The sequence below is a fragment of the Triturus cristatus genome, chromosome 6, assembly GCF_964204655.1.
Source record: "Triturus cristatus chromosome 6, aTriCri1.1, whole genome shotgun sequence".
NCBI classification, from domain to species: Eukaryota; Metazoa; Chordata; class Amphibia; order Caudata; family Salamandridae; genus Triturus; species Triturus cristatus.
In genome coordinates, this window is record NC_140589.1 from 1,656,167,955 (window position 1) to 1,656,190,503 (window position 22,549).

The 22,549-nt window shown below is 44.3% G+C and overlaps 1 protein-coding gene across 10 annotated transcripts in view; it reads right to left on the minus strand.

Annotated features, from left to right (window-relative positions):
* Positions 1 to 9,500: 9,500 nt before the first annotated feature.
* EML4 (EMAP like 4) overlaps positions 9,501 to 22,549 on the minus strand; it is a 677,127-nt gene continuing 664,078 nt past the window's right edge. For all 10 annotated transcript variants that reach the window (XM_085612817.1, XM_085612810.1, XM_085612815.1 and 7 more), the window contains one exon: positions 9,501 to 12,236. In XM_085612817.1, coding sequence (XP_085468943.1) covers positions 11,727 to 12,236 — 510 coding nt within the window. In that variant the 3' untranslated portion in view covers positions 9,501 to 11,726. The remainder of the gene's footprint in view (positions 12,237 to 22,549) is intronic.

The following is a 22,549-nucleotide window of genomic DNA, read 5'->3' on the forward strand; positions in this document are numbered from 1 at the left end:
TCCTAAGGGCAGAATGATCACTTAGATCATTTGTCAGGACCTCAAAAGACCTAGCTCGGGGCAACAGTCCCATTGACAAGAGGATGTAATCTACTGTTGTTTTGTAGCCCCGACCCACATATGTTGGTTGCAGGAAGTTTGAACCTAGACTTGGCTCGTTAGCGATTACAAGTTCCAGGTCTAGTAAAACATTATACATTGCAGTCCCCCCCCTGCTATGAGCAAAATGCATAAGGGGAACATCATGTTCATCCACTATCCCACATCGATTTTTTCCGACGTATGGGCATGGGTGTAGATTCAAATCTCCTCCCCATAGGAGATGGACTACCCCTTTTCCTGTCCTTAGATTATGGGTTAACTTCTCCTTGATGTTAGAGAGAAGGGTCAAAAATTGGTCCTCTTCTAAATTATTATAAAGGTTGAGCAAGAGGATGGACTCTTTTTTTTTTAATACAAGGGAGAATAACTGGAAATTTGGGTCGGAAGCTACTACAGATACTTTCAAGAGATTAACTGTATTTGCAATGTATGTAATCAACCCCCCCTTGGGTCTGCCAACACCAGTACCCAGGGCAGGGGTAAAAAATGTTTTATAACCCGGAAGGTGGAGCTCCGTCATGGACCATGTCTCCTGAAGGCATATAATTTTTCCCGGCTCCAAGAAAATTGCGGCCGTCCCATCCTCAATTTTGGAACGAAGACCCGCTACGTTCCAAAAGAGGATAGGTAAGGGCTGCAGTTCTGTAATCACAGCTTCATTTACTAAGCAAAGCATTTTTTCCTTGGGCGTTGGATGACATATCTTAGAGTTGGTGGTTTCTATGTTGGTCACAGCTTCATTTACTAGACAAATTGTTTTTTCCTTGGGCGTTAGATGACATATCTTAGAATTAGTGGTTTCTGTCGTCACTAGTGGTCAGTCGACCAATTCAAGGACGCTGAACCTATTCGCCGTCGGAATACTGGACCAAGCGTCCCTTTGGGGCGGCTCTCTATATGCCGACCTCAGGGTACGAGTGCCCCATTCATCCCGTCCTCCTCCCCAATATCGTGGCCCCGGTGAATACCAGGGACCATCGTAATCACGATAGCGAGAACCCGCTACTTGCCATTTATTGGGATATTTCCCATGACGTGAGGCTGCTACTTCCCAGGGGCGTTCAAAATTGTTAGGAATCCCTATAAAAGCCTAGAAGGATAGAAAAAGGAGAGTCTCCTAGTTCCTATTTCTCCATTAACATTCGAGAACTCCCAAGAGCAAATATAATTTACCACACTGGGGTCTTCGAATGTAATCAAAATGCAGTCTCCTGGTATTGTTGTTCTACTATTTCCCACCCAAGGAGTCCTGCGTACCATCAGAATCCTACAGGTCCAACTTGCTGGAATAGGGCGATTAGTATTTAACCAGTATTGGACCTTGTTTTTCAATGTCCATGTAGGTTCTGCTTATGATCCTCTATCTCAGGGACACCTGTCATAACAACTACGAAAGGACTTGCTTCTGGCGGCAGATCAACAGCCAAACTAATTTCAGAAGGTTTCCTTGTATCACCTCTATTAGTTTCAGGCGCCACGGTTTTTGGGGCAGATTTTTTTGTGGACAAAGTTGTAGTTTTAGGCACCAATTTTTTAGGTGCCGAAATTATCGGGACTGGGTTTTTTTCTGTCAGGGCATTACCCTGAGGTGAAGTTATGGTGACATTTAGGGTAGATTCTACTGCTCTGTTGGTGTTTCGTACTTTAGAAGGTGGTAGTTTAGATGTTACTTTTAAAGGTAAGATTTCTGATACCTTGTTTTGTCTATGTAATGGCTTTTGAGGGGGCGTCTTAATTCCTCCCCTTTTTTGGTCCCCATGGGCTTGCTTAGATTTCGTAGTATTGACCAGGTTCGATAGCTGATGCTCTATCTGTGTCAGTCTTACTTCGAGTGGAGCGAGGGAAGATTTTAGGAGAGCTGCGATGTTATTAATCAATTGTGAGTTTATTATCCCTTCTTGTTTTACTAGATGGTGAATACATAGGGACCTCCTCTCTAATAAGTTCTAAAATATCATGTGAGGACTGATTTATCATCGCAGAATCAACTAACTGTTCTGCACTAGGAGGTACGATCTCTTCCCCACTACGCTGGTCGCTAATCTCTCGGGGGGTAAGATTTTTTAAGTTGTTCTTTCGTTTCCGTATAGCGCCCTCCCTCCTCCCTCTTGATTGTCTTAGTTCATCCGGTGTTAGTTGGGGAATCATCTCTGGTGTCCTCTCTAAGTCTAGACTTAACTGGAAATCAGAAAGTTGAGAAGCCGACAGGTACGCCTACCCTCACAAAGCGACCGACACCCAGTAATGCTAGACATTTCCGGGGTTTTCGCGTCCCTTAAGTTACCAATAGATGATCTTTTAGCCAAAGCTAAATCCAAAGACACCCTGCCTTCTATTAGACTGATACTTTGATCAATAAATGTGTTTGCCTTGACAATGAAATAGTCCATAGGGCCTAAAAGGTTGCCCCCACCCCCCTTTACTTTACTTTTTTTTCCTCTGGTTAGAACCATATTTCCTAGAGGCCAGTACAGATAGGTAGGGACTTATGTACACAGATTTATCAAAGATACTCAGTCTTAAAAAACATACGTACCCAATGGTAATAGAATAGAAGTACATGTAGTAATAAATAAACAGTACACAGAGAATGAAAAGATTTAGGGGAATGGCCCGGTCCGGTCTCTTCTGTTCTCGAACGGCCGGCCTCAAACGGCCCGCCCTTTGCCCGGGCTTAGCCCCGGGCGCTCCCGCGCAGCGGGGGAGTCACGTCTTAAAATAGGGAGATACGTGTACAGGGGGGCGTGGCGTCCAGGGAGAGCAGCCCAGGTGTAGCCAGGAGGGCTCGCAGGGACTCCTGGACAATGGAGTCCCCTGCTGCTCGCAGCCCTGGCCAAATGCGCTCACCCCAGGTCAGAGGCGACCTCTTCTAACAGCTCCTCCAACTTCCAACACGCTGCGGGACCCGCGCAGCGGGTCCGGCGAGTTGCTGACAAAGGAAAGGCAAAAGGAGTCACAGGGCAGTCCGGCGTCAATCCAGGAGGTGATAAGAATCCCAAAGGTAGAGAGTGAATGGTGAGCTTTTACTCCCGTGTGTGCAGGGGGGCGTGGCGTCCAGGGAGAGCAGCCCAGGTGTAGCCAGTTGGGCTCGCAGGGACTCCTGGACAATGGAGTCCCCTGCTGCTCGCAGCCCTGGCCAAATGCGCTCACCCCAGGTCAGAGGCGACCCCTTCTAACAGCTCCTCCAACTTCCAACACGCTGCAGGACCCGCGCAGCGGGTCCGGCGAGTTGCTGACAAAGGAAAGGCAAAAGGAGTCACAGGGCAGTCCGGCGTCAATCCAGGAGGTGATAAGAATCCCAAAGGTAGAGAGTGAATGGTGAGCTTTTACTCCCGTGTGTGCAGGGGGGCGTGGCGTCCAGGGAGAGCAGCCCAGGTGTAGCCAGTTGGGCTCGCAGGGACTCCTGGACAATGGAGTCCCCTGCTGCTCGCAGCCCTGGCCAAATGCGCTCACCCCAGGTCAGAGGCGACCCCTTCTAACAGCTCCTCCAACTTCCAACACGCTGCGGGACCCGCGCAGCGGGTCCGGCGAGTTGCTGACAAAGGAAAGGCAAAAGGAGTCACAGGGCAGTCCGGCGTCAATCCAGGAGGTGATAGAAATTTATTGCATACTCTGTTTGACATATTCTTTTGTGGATTTAAAAAGGAATTTTCTGTTTAAAATGAATTATGAGATTCTCCCCAATAATACGGAGTATAACAATGCAATAACTAATTTAAAATGAAATGATTGAAACTGGGTTGTTATACTGATAAAACAGTCTGTTTTCCTGCTTCATGAAAAAGCTCCGATCATGTGATCAGGTAACTCTGTCAAATTTTAATATATGCGCGCTAACCAGGAAGTGATCACTGTGTGATCAAGGCAGTGAATGCTGAAACGCGTTGCAGCATAATGGAGGAATAAATCTTGTATTTCCTGAAATGTCCCCGTGTCGGTGTCCCATTTTTGCGTGGAGAATCGGATGGTGTGTAAATACATATGCTATACCTATACCTTACCGCGATCTGTATTCTTCAATGTGGATTTGTTCACTATTATGTATTCATCTTAGATACCTGTATATACACCCCCTGTGTACTACCAGCTATACCTCTTTTTTTACCATCTTACTATTTCATTTTGTTGTCTTGAATAGCCATTGCGCACTAGCGCTGTGATCTCTACTTTAACGCTATTCTGCTCGTTAGCATGGTAGACCTATTTTCATGCTTAACCCCTTCTGTGCCCATGACGTGCTGGACTCGTCATGGAGCACAGTCGCGCTGTGTCCATGACGAGTCCAGCACGTCATGAGGCATTCCCTGGGGAATCCCTCTGGTGCGGGTACCAGAGGGATTCCCTTTAATTAAAAATAGCCTCGGGAGCTGGGGAAGAGCTTACCCAGCTCCCGAGCCCCTCCCCCCCCCTTTCAGTGTAATGATGATCGGCGCGCACGTCGCGCCGACGTCATTACACTGAAAGTGAAACTGAAATGAGCCAAAAGGCTCATTTCAGTTTCACTTCCTACGTGCTCAGGGGGCTATCTCAGCCCCCTGAGCACGTAGAAAGACGGGAGAGGTATCGTTGGAAAGGGGAGTGTTAGAATCCGGGGTCTCTGGTTGGCGCAGGTATGCACTTGCGACAAGCAGGGACCCTTTTCATCTAAGTCAGGGCGTAGGATTACCTCTTTAAAAATAACCCCTGCTCACCCTCTAGGTAACGTGGCGCGAGCAGTCAGGCTAGATTTCCAGAGGGCATTAGGTTAAGCGTTCAAGTTGTCCCACACAATAATCACCACCCCACCACACAAAGACACAAGGCTGTATTTATATCAAAATAAAGTTCTTTATATATAAGATTTCTTTACGCAGGCTTGTTAAAATACAGTTCTTCACTTAAATAAGGTTCCAGTTACTTTCAATGCTTTTAGGCAGTCCACAGTTCTTAAAATGGCAGTGTTCTACCTTAAAAATGCTTCTTTGGGTGTCTGTGCGCTTCGTAGCGCCTTCGGTACGCTTCTTACAAGGTTTTTAATGTGTCTTGCCGTTTCTCACGCTTCTCGCGTGAGCACGCGTACGCTTGCAGTTTCCCTCGCTTCTCGCGTGAGCACGCGTACGCTGGATTGAAGCCGTACGGACCGTACCCTCGTAGGTACGCGTCGGACACGTCCGGGACGCCAATTGCCAAACCTCACGCTTCCCGCGTGAGCAACGTTCTATATATTCAATGCGGGACGGGCCGTACCTTCACCGGGACGCTTTGAACAGCTGGTACGAACAGTACCAAGGCTCACACTTCACGCGTGAGTCGCATAGCGCGACGCTAGCACCGTACCAAGCCCGGGAAGCTTCGTACAGGGGCGCTCTTCATGCACAGTACCTTTTCTTGGGGGACAAGGTTCGTGGCAGCCTCAGGAGTCCGTCGAGGGGTGTCCCACGTCGCGTTGCTGTCCCTTGAGGTCAGTGGATGGCGATGCTTCGTGGGGCGCTTCCAGGCACACAACAAAGTTCAGGAGCAGGAGGGGCAGCTCGGGGGCAATTTACTCAGCGCGTCGCGCTGCCGGCTTCACGGGGAGGACACACAGTGCGTCGTAGGTTCTTGCAGGGGCTTCCACAGCCAGGGGGGTCGCAGAGGCTCGGCGCTCAGAGCCTAACCAGTCTCTTCTTTGTGGTGCGAGCTACGGCTCGGGGGGCAGATGCTTGCGGTGTTTGGACCCGGTAGACAGGTCTTTGCGGTGCTCGCAGTAGCCCCGGTGGCAGATGTCGCGGTGCTCAGATGAGGGGCACACAGGTCCTCAGGGGTCAGCGTCACAGGATCGCCTCAACAGGCAAGGGTCCTAAACGTAGTGCGCCTCACTACGTTTTGGACCCTTGCCCGTGGCGGGTCCTTAGGCCTCCCACACAAGTGAGGCACCGTTTTTGTCGGGAGACCCGGGGGAACGCTGGGTGGAAGGAAATTTGTGTCAGCCCGGTGATGCCACAACGTTCCCACACAAAAATGTGTCAAAAAGGTGATTTTTTTCAGCTAAATTTGATGTTTGCAGTGCATTCTGGGTAAGGAAACGTTGGGGATCCACGCAAGCCATACCTCCCTGGAATCCCCAGGGTGTCTAGTTTTCAGAAATGTATAGGCTCGCTAGGTTTCCCTAGGTGCCGGCAGAGCTATGGTTCAAAAACTACAGCTAGGCACTTTGCCAAAAAAGGGTCATTTTTCACAGCGAAATTGAGGTGTGTCCACGTTGCGTTTTGCGCCGTTTACTGTCGCGGGCACTAGGTCGACCCACACAAGTGAGGTACCATTTTTCTCGGAAGACTTTGGAGAAACGCGGGGTGGGTGGAAATTTGTAGATCCACGCACATTCCATAACTTTCCACCAGAGAAATGTGGGGAAAATGTGTTTTTTTTGGCAATTTTTGAGGTTTGCAAGGGATTCTGGGTAACAGAACCTGGTGGGAGGCTGTCAAGTCACCCCATCCTGGATTCCCCTGGGTGTCTAGTTTTCAAAAATGTATAGGTTTGCTAGGTTTCCCTAGGTGCCGGCAGAGCTAGGGTTAAAAAACTACAGCTAGGCACTTTGCTAAAAAAGGGTGATTTTGCATTGTGAAAATGTGGTGTGTTCACGTTGGGTTTTGAGCCATTTCCTGTCGTGGGCACTATCCCTACCCCTACAAGTGAGGTACCATTTTTATTGGGAGACTTAGGGTAATTCAGATTTGTAAAGGAACTGTTATTACCTATTGACTTTCGATGCATTTCTGCCTTCCAAATGAAAGACATTGTGTAAAAAAGAAGTAATTCTAAAAAATGACTGATAATTCTCATGCTAGTATGAGTATTCCCAAATTCAGAAATGTGCAAATATCTACTGTTTCTAAACTCTATATTTTGTTCCCATTTCAGAAATTCATAGGTGTCTTTCATACCGATTTTTACATGTACACATTTTTACAGAATAATTACTATATACCCGGTACATAATAAAAAACCATTGCAAGTTGCTGCTCAGTTTTTGGCTCTGGGTTCATCGGGTTCTTGGTGAACCTACAAGTCCTATATATCCCCACAACCAGTAATGTCCAGCGTATGTAACGGTATATTGCTTTCAAAGAGCTGTCATAATTAGAAGAAGTTACAGGTGAAAACGTTGACACAAAAGGCGCTTTTTTTCAACAAATTTTCAATTTATCCTATATTTAACTGCTAGTTTCTATAAAGAAACCTTGATGGATCTACATAAATGACCCCTTGCTGAATTCAGAATTTTGTCTACTTCTCTAAAATGTATAGCTTTCCAGGATCCATTATTGCTTTTGTACCCATTTTCTACCATCAACTGGAAGGAGGTCGAAAACACAAAAAATAGCAAAAATAGGCTATGTCCCAGAAAAAGGCCAAAACTGTGTAAAAAATGTTGGGTTTCTGAAAAAAGTCTGGTATCCCCTAAAAGCTGAGAAAATGGTGATTTCAGCCCCACAAACCCTTTTTTGATAACACTTGCAGGGAAAAACCCAGATGCTTTCATTTGCAGCCCGTTTTTCCCATTTCCCCCCCCAAAAACCTAAATTTTGCTGTATTTTGGCTCATTTCTGTGACCCCTCCAGGGGAATCCACAAACCCTGAGTACCTTCAGAATACCCATGATGTTGGAAGGAAAGGACGCAAATTTGGCGTGGATACCTTATGTGGTCAAAAAGTTACAGGGGCCTCAGCGAGCACTACCCCAAATAGCCAAAAAAGGGGGTGGCACAGGAGGGGGAAAAGGCCTGGCAGCGAAGGGGTTAACTAAGGGAGACCTATGTCGATTGCAATCAGTTGTTAATGCTTCCAATTCCTTTAAGTTCATTGAGATATGTGACACAACCTTGGTCTCACGTGGGGTAAGCCTTATACCCCTTCCTTGGATACATAACGTTTTCTTTATTTCTAATATCCCCAGCTTTCTCTTTATATTTATTTATTATTTCTTACTAGGTAAGGTTGTTTAACCGAAACTGTAATAGTAAAGACTGGCTTCATTTATCTATAACCCTGACTTTGGTCTGCTTAGGGTTCGTTATCCTGACTTCTTACATTTACATTCACTCATAAATTGAACCACACATAGAGCACCGGTGAACCTGCCCCCACAGTACCCAAGCGCCGGTTTTCTTTAAATGAGCACGTCAGGTTCCCGACTGTCGGCACCACGTTATTTAGCTTCAGGTAAAGTACTACGTGCTTTCCCTTCACCTTCCCTCTCCTCTCTCTCCCTTTACTACACGTATTTAACACATAATTACTCATTTACTAATCACCATCTATGTGTACCATTACATTTGCCAGCATTAAGTAGACGCTCTTTTTCTAAATACTTAATTAAAATTATTTTATTTTATATATCCTTTTTGACCAGCGCTCGCTCACTATTTTTTCACAAGCGATTCCCCATACTTTGACACACACGTGCTATACTAAGATCTCCATCTATACTTAGCTTTGGCCAGGTCAAATAGTACCCGTGTTTGCCTGCTAGATATTACATCTCTTTTCATAGTGTAAAAGATCTGAGCTTACCGCAACTGAGCATTATATTGGCAACTTTGCCTCTGGAGCTCCATAGTCCTTAGCCGCAGGCACATAGCACACCTTGTTGCACGGCCATCAATCGTCCAACTCACACTAGTACTTCCTTTATTAGCCTCTAGTGCCACATGGCACAGTTAGTCTTTTTTCCATATCGCTTGATGAGTCACAATCCTGGACTTACCGCAATCTCTGACAGTAAAGCATTACTTCTGCTGTAAAAACGCACGGTCATGTTGCAAAACGTCTACTCACTGCATGAACATAGCAAAGTTACTATTCGTCTTATGTGTCACCATGTATGTGTATAAATGTTACTCACTGCTATGCAGCCCAATGTGTGAACAAGACCGCATGTCTGGCGGCCGAAACGCGTCACTTTTGGATATCTTTATGTTGGAATAAAGACACTTGATTCATCATCGCTTGTGGAGTCTGTGCCTTGGTGTTGCGCCGGTGTTACTGGACCAGCCCATGGATTTTCTTTGGATATATATATATCTCGTTTCACTAAATAAAAGAAACCGAGTGCCCAGATTTTACTTTGGAGTGCTGGATGTTTATTTCTAAGAAGAAATGCCCCTATAATTGGAGATATATATATATATATATATATATATATATATATATATCTGCCGGCCTCAAGCAGTCTACAATGGCAGCTAACCATTGAAATTGTCACAGTCCTGTAACTTCAATGAAAACATTTCAGGAACTAACTTACCTATTTAGCCTTCTTATCTTTGGAAAGCTTCTTTATTTAATTAAAGCCCAATCATGTATTATTTGGTTATACCCCAAACATAATATCCTTACATTAACGAACTAACTTTGCAGATCAAAAATACAAACACTTGCATTTTCATTATTTTATTCTGTTTTTGTAATCTTTAAAATGTTCTGCCATGAGACAGGAATGCATGATAGGTAGAAATGGCTCAAACATTTTCACATGAAACACTCTTATTCATATTTCATTCACAATTGTCTTTCCCTAAAACATCTACAATTAAATGATTCCACTCATTTCCATCCATTATCACAGATTTTTGTATCCAATAAACAGTAGTTACCAGCAACTGAAAGCTGTAAGGCTTTTTGCATATTAGTAAAAAACATGAACTACAACACAAGAAACTGCCACAACCATAAATCTCACTCACATGAAAACCCCAGGTTGACACCTGTAGATTTTTAAAAATGAAATGGTATTTTTAACACAAGAACATAAGATACACTGAAATACCAATTTCTGCACTGTTTGTTACACCAACCATATTTACTATACAGCCTGATATTTTATTATGTGTAACCTAACCAAGACTCAATAATGTTGTGTTCTATTGCTACTGTTCAGCAAATCGAGGAGCCAGACACTACACCTCTTCTCATAATATGCTATATACAGAGCACACTTAAAACAGATGGCTTTTGCATGGAATTCATTTTGCTCTTCTTGTGAAGAGAACTACAGTAATTTGAGGTTTTCAAGAACTGATGTAAACAAGATATAGATATATATGTATAAATATATAAGGACTCTATTTACTAAAAGGAAGATACTATTCTGCGCCAAGGACAACAGGTTTTAGTAAATAGACTCCTTAAAGTCCTTAGGGAAGTCCACTCAACTAGTTTTTCTATGAACTGATGGCTAAATACCTGATCTGCTGCAGCATTACTCCTGAGAAAATACTAAAAGGGAATGACAGTTCTGATGCACTTTGGAATGGTGCAATCACGTAAACGCTTGCACACTTAAGACTCAAACTCATCCAACCTTTCTAAACATTTTCACCTAAAATATTAGCAAAATGCAGCAAGTTTCCAAAAATGTTTTATGCAATCAAAATCTAAAAGAGAAATATAAAGGAAAACACTTTCGTCGACGGCTTTCCTTATTTAGCAAAACTGAATCGTATGAAAAGTGAAATTGTTGAATAAAATATACATAAAACCGGTCTTTGTTAATAACAAAAATGCCATGATGTCCCATTTTTGGCTAAATACAGCCATATGAAAGTAGGGTTTACAACAGCGACTTAGAAAAGTCGTGAAAAACAAATGCACAATATGTGCAGCTAAAAAGCTTATATCAGGGTTACTAAAGAAAGAAAAATCTTAATTTCTTAATTTTGGCAAATATAAAAAATATCAATACATCGCATAAATCCCTAGCACCAGTTTAAATCATTTGAAACACCACCATTTCTTGTTTGCTTTTGCACCAGGGAATTCACCATATATTAAGAAAATGAATCTTCTAAAATTCAGACCTTTTTGTGATATTCTGTCTAGAGTGCAGAGAAAACGTAATTTTAGTAATCGAAACCTAAATTTGTCCAATACAAAAATCTTTTAACTGGAGCCGCACCCACACTAAACAATTTCATCTTTTTAGTACATATGTAGTTCATAATTTATCTACACTCGTTTTCTTTTAAATGCTTAGTCATTTCTTAAAAATGTTTATTGTCAATAGTTCTACAAGACAAAGTGTTTCTTAAGAATGGTTCTCTAAGAAGGGCATGCAGGGCGAAAGGACTGCCAGCACATGTCCACAAGCTACAACTACTTTAAGAAAATTGCATATGTGTTCATTAAGAAGGCAGTGCCATGAGCATCACATCAGTTTTCCTTAGAAGGAAAGTAATAGGCTTCACAAAGGCCCGCCTCACCTGCCACACTGCTATGCACCGACAATCAAGCCACCTAATCAAGTGGCAAAATCTGATAGTGCTCTAGTTTGGTGTTGGAAGTTCTCTTTGATATTTTTAAGTGCAATACTACAATTGCCCCACCCTTACCCTTTCCAAACATATACAACATACAAACTCTGACACATGCTGCAGAATAATAACAAAGCTACAGTTCTGTCCCACTACTGTCGACAACGGCCCGTTCATTTTTCGCTCCACACCTTCAAATAGATCTTCAGACAACAATCACACAAAAACCCCATAAGCCTGGGGGGATTCACCATTCTCAGCTACTTACGCCTCCCAACTAGAAACCCTCTTCCCAAAACGAAAGCAAACACCACTGAGGGGGAAAAAGGATGATCCTCTGAGTTCAATTGGTTAAGACACTGGTGAACTATTCGGCTGCTCTTCGGTATCCTGCTGGTCTTCGGTATCTTGCTGGTCTTCAGTAAGAGGAGTCAACTCATCCTGCTCCTCGTTCATCTCATTAAATGGTTCCTGACTGTTTGTCTCAACTGGGTTTAGGCTGCTAGATTCTCTTTCTGCTTCCATCTGATCTTCAGGCGTTTCCTCAGTCTCCTCCACGTTGTTCTCTAATAACACAGGAGAACTGGAAATCGCATTTTGGTTATGTGATATTTCGTTGAAAGACTGAGGGAGTGAGTCTGGGGTTCCTGGCTGTAAAGCATTGTCAGTGGGAAGAGCATGGGCTTTAGTGGTACCGATTTCTAATGAATTGTCATTCTGTGAAAGAGATACTTTCTCCACCACTCTCCACTGAATGATGCTCATGTCTTTTCCTCCAGTTGAAATCAAGTGACTGTCATTGTGACAAAAGCTGACATTGGTAACATGGCTGCTGTGGGCGCTGTATTTGTGACTTGGGGCCTAGGGAGAAGGAACAAAAAACACACCAAAAGTAATTAATTAATTTTAAATTGTTACCCTTCACAACAAACAATAGGTTATCACATAATCTCTTCTGAACACCAATGTAATATCAAACGTTCAGAAGGCATATCTATCATGTAAACTCCCAGTACTATCAACATTTTTATTGAAAAATAAAAGACAAACCAGTTTTTATGTCTAGAACACTAGAACAAAGGGTTACATTATGCTTTATACTTAACCCGGAAGCAATATTTACTTAACAAGTCTTATTAACACAGCAAAGATGATGTCTCTACATTTTAACATCTGACTACAGCCAATAGCATTCCACCACTATTTACTTTATGTTACTTTCTGTCCTTTGCGCTTCTTCATCTGCGATGCTGAGGAGCAAGGAAAAGAGTTTTGGGGTCATAGACGAGGTGTATATGTGAATGATGTAAAGATGGTCCATGAGCTGTTCATTAATTATTACCTTGACGAACGGAAAGTACTGGGGATATTCAGGATGGCAAGTAAGCGCTGTAAGGTACGCTCAGTCCCCTTTTTCATCTAATTTGACAAGCTAAAATACGCTTTCCTAAACAGCAAGGAGATTCTGCACTTGAAATACAGCGGCAAGAAGGAACCCCAACCTGAAGTATAGCACTCACTTGAAATGAAGTACCGGGAAGACACTATCTCCAATGACCAGTGCCAGGATATTGAGAATGAATCACAGTGGTATACATGGGTCACTCCTAAAGAGTCAATCAATCAAGAAATTTGTATAGCGCGCTACTCACCCGGAGGGTCTCATGGCGCTTGGGGGGGGAGGGAGTCCGCTACTGCTCGAACAGCCAGGTCTTGAGTTGCTTCCTGAAGGAGAGGTGGTCTTGGGTAAGACGGAGGTGGATGGGGAGGGAATTCCAGGTCTTGGCTGCCAGGTAGGAGAAGGATCTTCCTCCAATGGTGGCTCTTCGAATGCGCGGAACGGCGGCGAAGGCGCGGCTGGACGATCGTAGTTGGCGGGTGGGTGTGCAGAAGGTCAGGCGGTTATTGAGGTATCTGGGGCCTAGGTCGTGGAGGGCTTTGTGTGCGAGGGTGAGGAGGCGGAACGTGATTCTGTTGCTGACAGGGAGCCAGTGCAGGTCTTTCAGGTGTCCGGAGATGTGGCTGTGACGGGGGAGGTCCAGGATGAGTCGTGCGGAGGCGTTCTGGATGCGTTGGGAGTCTTTTCTGCAGTTTGGCTGTGGTTCCGGTGTAGAGGGTGACCGTCTTCCTGGTTTCGGTGGGGATCCATCGGAAGATCTTTCGGAGCATGCGTGGGATGTTGAAACACGATGACGAGACGGCGTTGACTTGTCTGGTCATCGAAAGGGAGGAGTCCAGGACGAAACCTAGGTTGCGTGCGTGGTCCGTTGGTTTGGGTGCGCGGCCGGGGGCCACCAGGAGTCGTCCCAGGCAGATGGTGATGATCCAAGGATGAGGACTTCCGTCTTGTCTGAGTTCAGTTTCAAGCGGCTGTTCTTCATCCACTCGGCTACTTCTTTCATCCCTTCGTGTAGGTTGGTTCTGGCGGTGGCGGGGTCGTTGGTGAGGGAGAGGATCAGCTGGGTGTCGTCGGCGTAGGAGATGATGTTGAGGCTGTGTTGGCGTGCCATGGCTGCGAGGGGGCTCATGTATACGTTGAAGAGGGTGAGGCTGAGTGATGATCCTTGTGGTATGCCGCAGATGACTTTGGTGGCCTCGGATCTGAACGGGGGGAGGCGGACTCTCTGGGTTCTTCCGGCGAGGAACGAGATGATCCACTCCAGTGCCTTCTCTTGGATTCCGACGTTGCTGATGCGTTGTACTAGGATGCGGTGGCAGACAGTATCGAACGCTGCGTCGAGGTCCAGGAGGATGAGAGCCGCTGTTTCCCCGTTGTCGAGCAGGGTACGGATGTCGTCAGTGGCTGCGATGAGGGCGGTCTCGGTGCTGTGGTTGGCTCGGAAGCCGGACTGTGAGTGGTCGAGGGATCCGTTCGTCTCGAGGAAGGCGGCAAGCTGTCTGTTGACGGTCTTCTCGATGACTTTGGCAGGAAACAGGAGGTGCGAGATGAGGCGGTAGTTCTTGAGGTCGGTGGGGTCTGCTGATGGTTTCTTCAGGAGGGCGCAGAGTTCGGCATGCTTCCAGCTCTCCGGGAAGGTGGCTCTGTTGAAGGAGCAGTTGATGATGTCCCGGAGTTGGGGTGCGATGACGTAGTCGGCCTTGTTGAAGACGTGGTGGGGGCATGGGTCGGTTGGCGATCCGGAGTGGATGGTGTTCATCGTGTGGGTGGTGTCTTCGGTGTTGACTGGGGTCCAAGCGCGGAGGGTGGATGTGGTGGGCGTTGGTTCTGTGGTTGGGTGCTCGGAGTGTTCGCCGAAGCTGTTGTGTATGTCTGCGATCTTGTTGTGGAAGAACGCGGCGAGTGAGTCGCAGAGGTCTTGTGAGGGAGTGATGTCGTTGTTTCCGGCGCTGGGGTTGGAGAGTTCTTGGACGATGCTGAAGAGCTCCTTGCTGTTGTGTGCGTTGTTGTCTAGTCGCCCTTGAATGCTGACTTCTTGGTGGTGTGGATCAGCTGGTGGTGTTTGCGGGTGGCGTGCTTGAGGACGGTCAAGTTGTCTGTGGTCGGGTTCTTTCGCCAGGCTTTCTCGAGGGTGCGGCAGTTCTTCAAGGAGTTCTTGAGGTCGTCGTTGAACCATGGGGCTTTCTTGCTTCCGGGCCTGCTGGGCTGGGTTTTTAGGGGTGCGAGGTAGTCGGCGCAGTTGGTGATCCACTGTGGGAAGTTGTGGGCTGCTTGGTTGGGGTCCGTTGATCTGGCGGGAGGGTTCTGGTTCAGTGATGTGGTGAGTTGGTCAGTGGTGATCTTGTTCCAGTTCCTGCGGGGAACCTGTTGCGGGAGGTAGCGAGTCGTGGTCTTTCTGAAGCTGAAGTGGACGCAGCTGTGGTCTGTACAGTGGAGTCAGGTGGAGTGGCTGAAGGAGATGTGCTTGCTGGAGGAGAAGATAGGGTCAAGCGTGTGTCCGGCGTAGTGGGTGGGGGTGTTCACCAGTTGCTTGAGTCCGAGGTTGGCGAGGTTGTCCAGCAGGGTGGTGGTGTTGTTGTCGTTGTTGTTCTCCAGGTGGAAGTTGAGGTCCCCTAGGAGGATGTAGTCAGCGGAGGGGAGGGCGTGTGGGCTGATGAAGTCTGCGATGTCTTCGCTGAATTGTGTGCGGGGTCCTGGGGGTCTGTAGATGAGGGTGCCTCGGAGTGTGGTCTTGGGGTCGGTGTGTATCTGGAAGTGAAGATGTTCGGCGGCTGTGAGGGTGTCGTCGGAGTTGGTCGTGATGCGGATGGTGTTCTTGTGGACGATGGCGATGCCTCCTCCAGTCTGTTTGACGAGGTCCCTCCGGGTGATCTTGTATCCGTCCGGGATGGCTATGGCGACGTCGGGTGCTGAGGAGGCGTTCATCCAGGTCTCCGTGAGGAAGGCGACGTCCGGAGAGGTGGTGTCGAGCAGGTTCCCTAGTTCCACGGTGTGTCTGTGGACGGAGCGGGTGTTGAGCAGGATGCACTTCAGGTGGTTGCTGTTGGTGCTCGGTTTGGCGGGTGCGGGTGTGTTGCAGGTCTACTCTTGATGCATGATTTGACCTTAGCGTTACCCCTCGGTCCCAAACCTGCAAAGTGATAAAATGAGGCACCTAAGATAAATGTTGGACTAGGAAGACATCCCTCACAAGCTCTATGTGGGGTCTCCAGTTCTCAAACTAGCACATGACATTAAACACAAATTTTGCAAACTGCTAGTCTATTAGGTCAGAATACTAGTCTGAGCTAAGAAGCTCCTGACTAATGACGGAGGTTAAAGTGGCGCATACTATGGAGATAGACGTTAACATGAATACCCTCCTTTGTATTCCTAGAATGTCAAGAAAGTCAGACATGGAATGATTATCATGCCAAAATATGCTGCTGTACCATTCTGGCCCACGGGATAAAATTATGGAAATTGCATAAGACAGCAGGATGTTATCTGTAATGAAGGCTTCTTCTGAATATTGGCCCTAAACTGGAAGAACCAGCCACGTAGAAATAGAACCAGTGGCTCAAGCACCATTGTTCAGCGACCCATTTGTGGGGAAAAATAGGGCATGTGACGGAATTTATACTGTTGTAGACAAAGAACAAATTTCAACAACAGTTTTATCTATGAATGATCAAGGAAGGAGCAACATATATGGCAATTTTGAATCATCTAATCAGAACTTTATGTGGGATAACTGCACTTTCAAGACAAAAGGACGCCAATACCCATTCTCTCAGACAAGGCAGGAACAGGAATGAGAATAGTAACTCCAAAACACACGATGCCACCTGATTTCTGTTAGTCTGATGGGAGAATAGGTCCAACTGCTCCTCGAGATCTTCAGACAATTAAGCAACTTCACTTGTAATGTTTGGGAAATTTGTGGGATGGGCACAGGCTTCCCCACACGCCTAGATTAATTTCTCAGAAGACATTTGTTGCATTATAAGCAAGCATAATAAGATTTATCAACAAAAGGGTTATATCACCAACAGTTCATCATCCCAGACATTTTGCGAGCAGTCTAATTTTGAAAACGAAAATGAAAGAGACCCTCTATTAGATGGCAATTTATGGGAGTTAAGTCACTGGCTGACGTATCATAATCAAGACGGAAGACATTTATTTCATTGTCTGCAAGTATTTCTGGCCCAAAAGAACTGGTTTTATCTGCTTAAACCTAAAGGATGCTCGACTGTGAAGTGTTACATATCTGCAACACTTTTTTCTAGTGAGGGCATCCTCCCTAGATTCCTAAAAAATAGAATGATTCACAGAAACAGGATAGACCTCAAAACTTCCCAAACATATTTACAAATGTTTCCGATAAATATATAATTGTTTTCTCCTTCACTTAAAAAAAAAAAGTAAAAAAATACAGGTAAAGAAGAAAAAACCTTTTAAACAGTAGCTCCAATGCATAAGGGTGACTGACCATTTATGTCTTGTTTTGAAGACGAATTGGGCCTACGTCAGCTCAATTAACTCAGCTCCTGAAGAACTCTTTTACAGCTGTTCTTTTTTATGCGTTCGAGATTGGCAGAGACTTGTTTATGAACCCGGAAAAGATGTCCTCAACACAGAACTAATGTTACAGGTAAGTTTTTCTGTAAGATATCCCTCTCAGATTCATAAACTTTAAATTAAACCAATACAGCACTTCAAGCCTCAGGCAGAAGCAATACTGAAGATGTAGTATTAACTGACGGGCAGGTCCTGCGCTACAAATACTAAACAAAAACACTGCAATCATGTGTAGATGAGGTGGCGCTGTCTCAAACTTAATGGGTTGCCGTAAGTACCAGGATGGGATGGGTTGTGTTGCTGTCTCTTAACAATGTTTTGTATTCAATAGGGTAAGGCAAATTAAAAGCCTGTGTTATATACTTACTCTAGTAGTATTTTACAAACTCTAGTAGTATTTTAGCAGTTAATTCACATCCAAATCCCGTAAAGTTTATTACGATTGCTTTGAAGGAATTTGAAAGAAAACGGTCAAATAAATTAACTGATTTAAATTGAAATCTGATACCGTTTAAGAACAAAAGCACGTTGTGACATTAGTACCACCTGAGGTTTAGGAAAAACTGTTCAAATCTTGTCGCTAACAAAACGGTTATCTCACTAATTTGGTATCTCATCCAATTCTCGTGGCAGATGAGACTGCACTCAGATCAGCCATGTTTCAGGACCAAAAAGGTCAGGAATGCAATCATCCGGCCAGAAAATAGCCTTAGCGTTCAACCTCTGATATCAACATCTGATACCATCCTGGTAACGTTTGAAAACAGACATGGGTATTGCAAAAGAAAAACAACTTATCCAAAATAGAAAATATATTGCACTTGTGCTATTTGGAAACTAAGGAACTCAAGTCACAGGCAATTTCTTTATGGAACTGAGGCTACACCTCTAAAGGTGCTAGACAACAGAAAATCAATGTCAGTGTCCATTCTGGCACCAGTGAATATTCCTACGTATGAGGAAAGATATTCCAGCTTTTTAGAAGACAGTAGAAAGAAGATGCTTTGCTATTCAAACTTTCCTTAATATCTGGGGGAAAAACACTTTCATACAAGTGTTATATAGAAAGCACTAAAATTGGCAAGGAAGAACTTAAAATGTAGCTATTACTCAAGCAAGGTGGAAAGTGCCCTGTCAATTCCAATGTGTATGTGTGCTTGCAATGTGAAGTAATATGGGACTCCTCCAATCTTAATCTCATTGCCTATAACCACAACTTGGCTATAACACTTGCTTGTTTTGAGGAAAATAAATGTCCCTGATGCAGTTATTGAAACACAGCTGGGGGGACAAAATGCACTCACCTGGAGAAGAGGACTGGCCCCTTATTTTCTACACAGTCTGAGTGCATCTGTCTTAGATTTGTGAACTAGACACTAATCCAGAAACCTTTTCTGAGATAGAATTGGGTATATACTTTTTAGTTTTTTAATTAGCAGGTGCATATTAGATTACCAAATCGATATAAGCATTTATAGCTTCAGGTAGAGGTGTATTTAAAAACGTTGTTTAACAGCCTGCAACATCATGGAACTAGGCTATATCAATAAGGGAACAAAGTCAAAGTAAGTTTTATTGTTTGGTCAGTTAAAACCTCAACAATATAAAAAGACATTTAAAACAATCAATAAAATCTACCAGTTTTTAAAACTTGACATCAATATGTTGCTGATAAAATATTAAACAGTGTTAATTAAACATGCTCCAATTATTAGTCCAGATCCCGTCTATTTGCACTGGCAAAATCCCAACCATTTCAACGGACTTGATCTGTTGCTTAAAAGTTTGATTCTCTTGCTTTACTTCAGAGGAGTCAAAAAAAAAATCCCAATTTCAGGCTGGATTTTTTTGAGTCAATTTTCAGGGCCTGTTCGAAGACATTAAGGAATTTATTCAATTTGCAATTCAATTGTGGGTCCGATGGGTCTAGCCCTAAAATTATTGCAGCTCTGCAGGTCCTGATACCTCTGGCATTAAAGGTTTTTCTAGGTAAAGTGACTCGTGCATTGTGAAGTTAAGAGCATGTACAGATTATATGGATAAAATCCTCTTTGTTATAGCCGCAAAGTCGACATGATTTAGGCCCTATAAGCACCCAGGTTGGCTGGTCCTCTATCGGAGGTAGTTTCCCAAAACGTATAGCCATTAATTGCTTCTTCAAGTAGATTGAGAATGTTATGCTCAAGTAAGGTGCTGGTGCATGCAACCTTAAGCTGAAGATATTTTTGTCAAACAGTAGTGAATGGAATTTTTATGATTTGTTTATTACTTGTTTAAAGGACTGATATGGCAAGTTTTTATTCCATAACTCGGTCGTGCAGGTTGTTGACAAGGATTTATATAGATATTGGCTGTATGGTGATTTTTTTATCCTCATCCACTTATGTCCAAAGGGCTTTGTTAATTGGTGAGGTAAACGCGTTCTGTTTCAACTGATACCAAAGTTTTATTGTGGAATACATTCTTCCTATAGTTTTGTTTAAGAGACCAAATTCAAGTCGAACCTGGGCCGGTGAAGCAGACCGATGTATCTGGAAAACATTTTTATAAGTTGAGACTATTAGTCAGTTTAAAAGGTCTGAATCTTTGCCATGTAGCATTTTGGCCGCAATCACCGCAAGCAGAGATTTGCATGACGGTCCATTCAATTCTTTTGCCAGTGTTCTGAAGGCAAATGTAACTGCACTGGTTCTCTGTGACGTACATTTTTTGCTCTCGATAGTTTTGTCTATTAGCTATATAGAAACCCAGATATTTGTAACTTTTTACTTCATCTGTCTGGTTGCCATTGAGCCAGATGTTCTGCTTGCTTCTCCGGTGATTACCAATCAACATTGTTTTAGTTTTTGATATATTTATTTCTAATTTGTTAAATGAAAAATATTCTGACATCTCATTTAGAGCTCTTCGAAGACCAATCTTAGTTAAACTCATTAACAACACATCGTTGGCGTACGAGAGATGTGTAAGTAATAATTTACCTATTTGCGGAGGATTGGAATTAATACGATCAAGTCTTTGTGCAAGATCAGACATAAACAAATTAAAAAGGTGTGGCGCCAATATGCAACCTTGTTTTAGGCCTTTGGTAGTAGGCAGCTTCCTGGATAGTCTAGAACCTTCTCCTATCTTGTTTTAGTATAGAATTGCAGTATTCATCATAGCAACCTCTCCGGAATTTTCCAGGCTCGCAGTTTTTTCCATAGGAGGTGACGGTCTACACTGTCAAACATTGCCTTTAGGTCTATTAAACAGAGGTGAAGTTGTTGTTTCCTTCCCTTGCAATAAGGGAACAATTATTCATTTGGAACTTTCCTCTTTGAGATATATACAACTATATGGTGCCCAAAGATGAGATGGCCTTAACAGAGATGATGTAAGCAAACCAAGCACAGAAATGACTGCATGAACGAAGGAAAAGGCATTTCTTTTCCTAACAAAATGCTATGAAGTATAGCAGTAATGTGAAACCCTAAGGACTGCACTATTAACCTGTTTATCCATGCACATAAAGGTAATACTGTCTCTGTGCAAAAGAAATAGAAGGAAAACGTTACTTACCCTGTAAGCATCTGTCCATAGACTGTAATGGTATAGATGTGCTTGCTCTGCATACTCTTGCCATCTAGTGTTCAGCTCAAACATTGCAACTTGCTTTTGCTAAAAGTACTCAGTCATAAGATGCATTGTGACTTTCCACAGTTCACAATGCACGAGGACACAGAAACAGATTGTTTTCTAACCTGCAGTTGAGTAGTGCAAGTTGAGTGTAGTTTTCAAGACAAGTGTGCTGTGCATTGTGATATGTAAGTTGAAGGAAAAGAAAAACATCTGTGAACCTCACCAGCTTCCAGAAAGAGGGGTGGGCGCTTGTGAATCTACAGCGTTACAGGCTACAAACAGATGCTTACAGGGTAAGAAATATCTTCAGTTCGTAGCATGTGACTCTAAATATACATGTTCTGCATAGACTGTAAAACACTTTCTCACAAGGGGTAGCTAGCGGGCAGATGACGCAGATGTTTGGAACGGAGTTCTTAGCACAAGTTGGGCAATCACTGCCGGTTGACAGGCTAGAATAGTAACACAGTAGTGTTTAGTGAATGTGTGTGGTGTTGACCATGTTGCAGTTTTGCAGAAGTCGCTAGCGGGCTGTTCCAGAGGAGAGCCAAGGAAACACCCTTTCTGCACGTGAAGTGTGCGCTGGGGGGGCACACAAGTGCATGTTTTGCCTTAGCATAGCAAGTCTGAATGCACTTAACAGTTAATCTCTCAATGCCCAGTTCAGAGATGGCGTGTCCCTAGTAGGGTCTGGCAAAGGCCAACAAAAGTGGATTTGTTTCACAAAAGCACTAGGCCCTATCTTTATAGTACGAGTCCCCTTTTAACATCTAGGGTGTGTAAGGCCCTTTCAGCTATTGAGTCTGGTTGTTGAAAGAATATAGGCAGCTCAACTGTCTAACTTAGGTGAAAGGTGTGGGACTACCTTGGGCAAAACATTTGGGTTGGTCCTGAGGTCCTCACCCTACCAATGGACCTGAATAGAGGTTTCCTGAATTGTCATGGCATAAAGATCACTAATATGTCAGAGAGAGGCTATATTAGGAAAACTACGTTCCATGACAGAAACTGCAAGTTACAGGAGTGGAGTAGTTCATAGGGCAGCCCCTCCATGAAGGCCGTCATCACCTGCATTTTGAAAACGAATGATAGTTCCCTCGTTTGCATATATACTGTAACTGTGGCTAGGTGCAAGCATATGGAGGTGAATGACAGGCCTCCCTTTTGAAAGGACGGGAGGTAGCAGATGATATCTCGCACAGAGGCTGCAAAAGGTCTATTTGTTGTGATAGACAGTAAAGGACAAATCTTTTCCACCTGGTCGCGTAACATGTATGTGTGGTGGGTTTAAGAGCCTCACACAGCATAAGCATACATTCCTCTGGGAAGCTTAGATAACTAAACTCTAGGAACTCAGGGGCCAAATTGTTAGGTTGAGCTGTTTGGTGTAAGAGTTCATTTTGATGTTGAGTGACACTGTTCTGCCTCAGTGACATCCTGCAGTTGGGGGCTGAAGGACATCTCTAATAGAATGGAGTACTAAGGTTGCATCTTCCACATAGAGGCCACTCTGATGAGTGTCATGGACACCTGACGCATCTTCCTTAACAGGTACAGGATGAGGGGAAGAGGAGGAAAAGCATAGGCAATA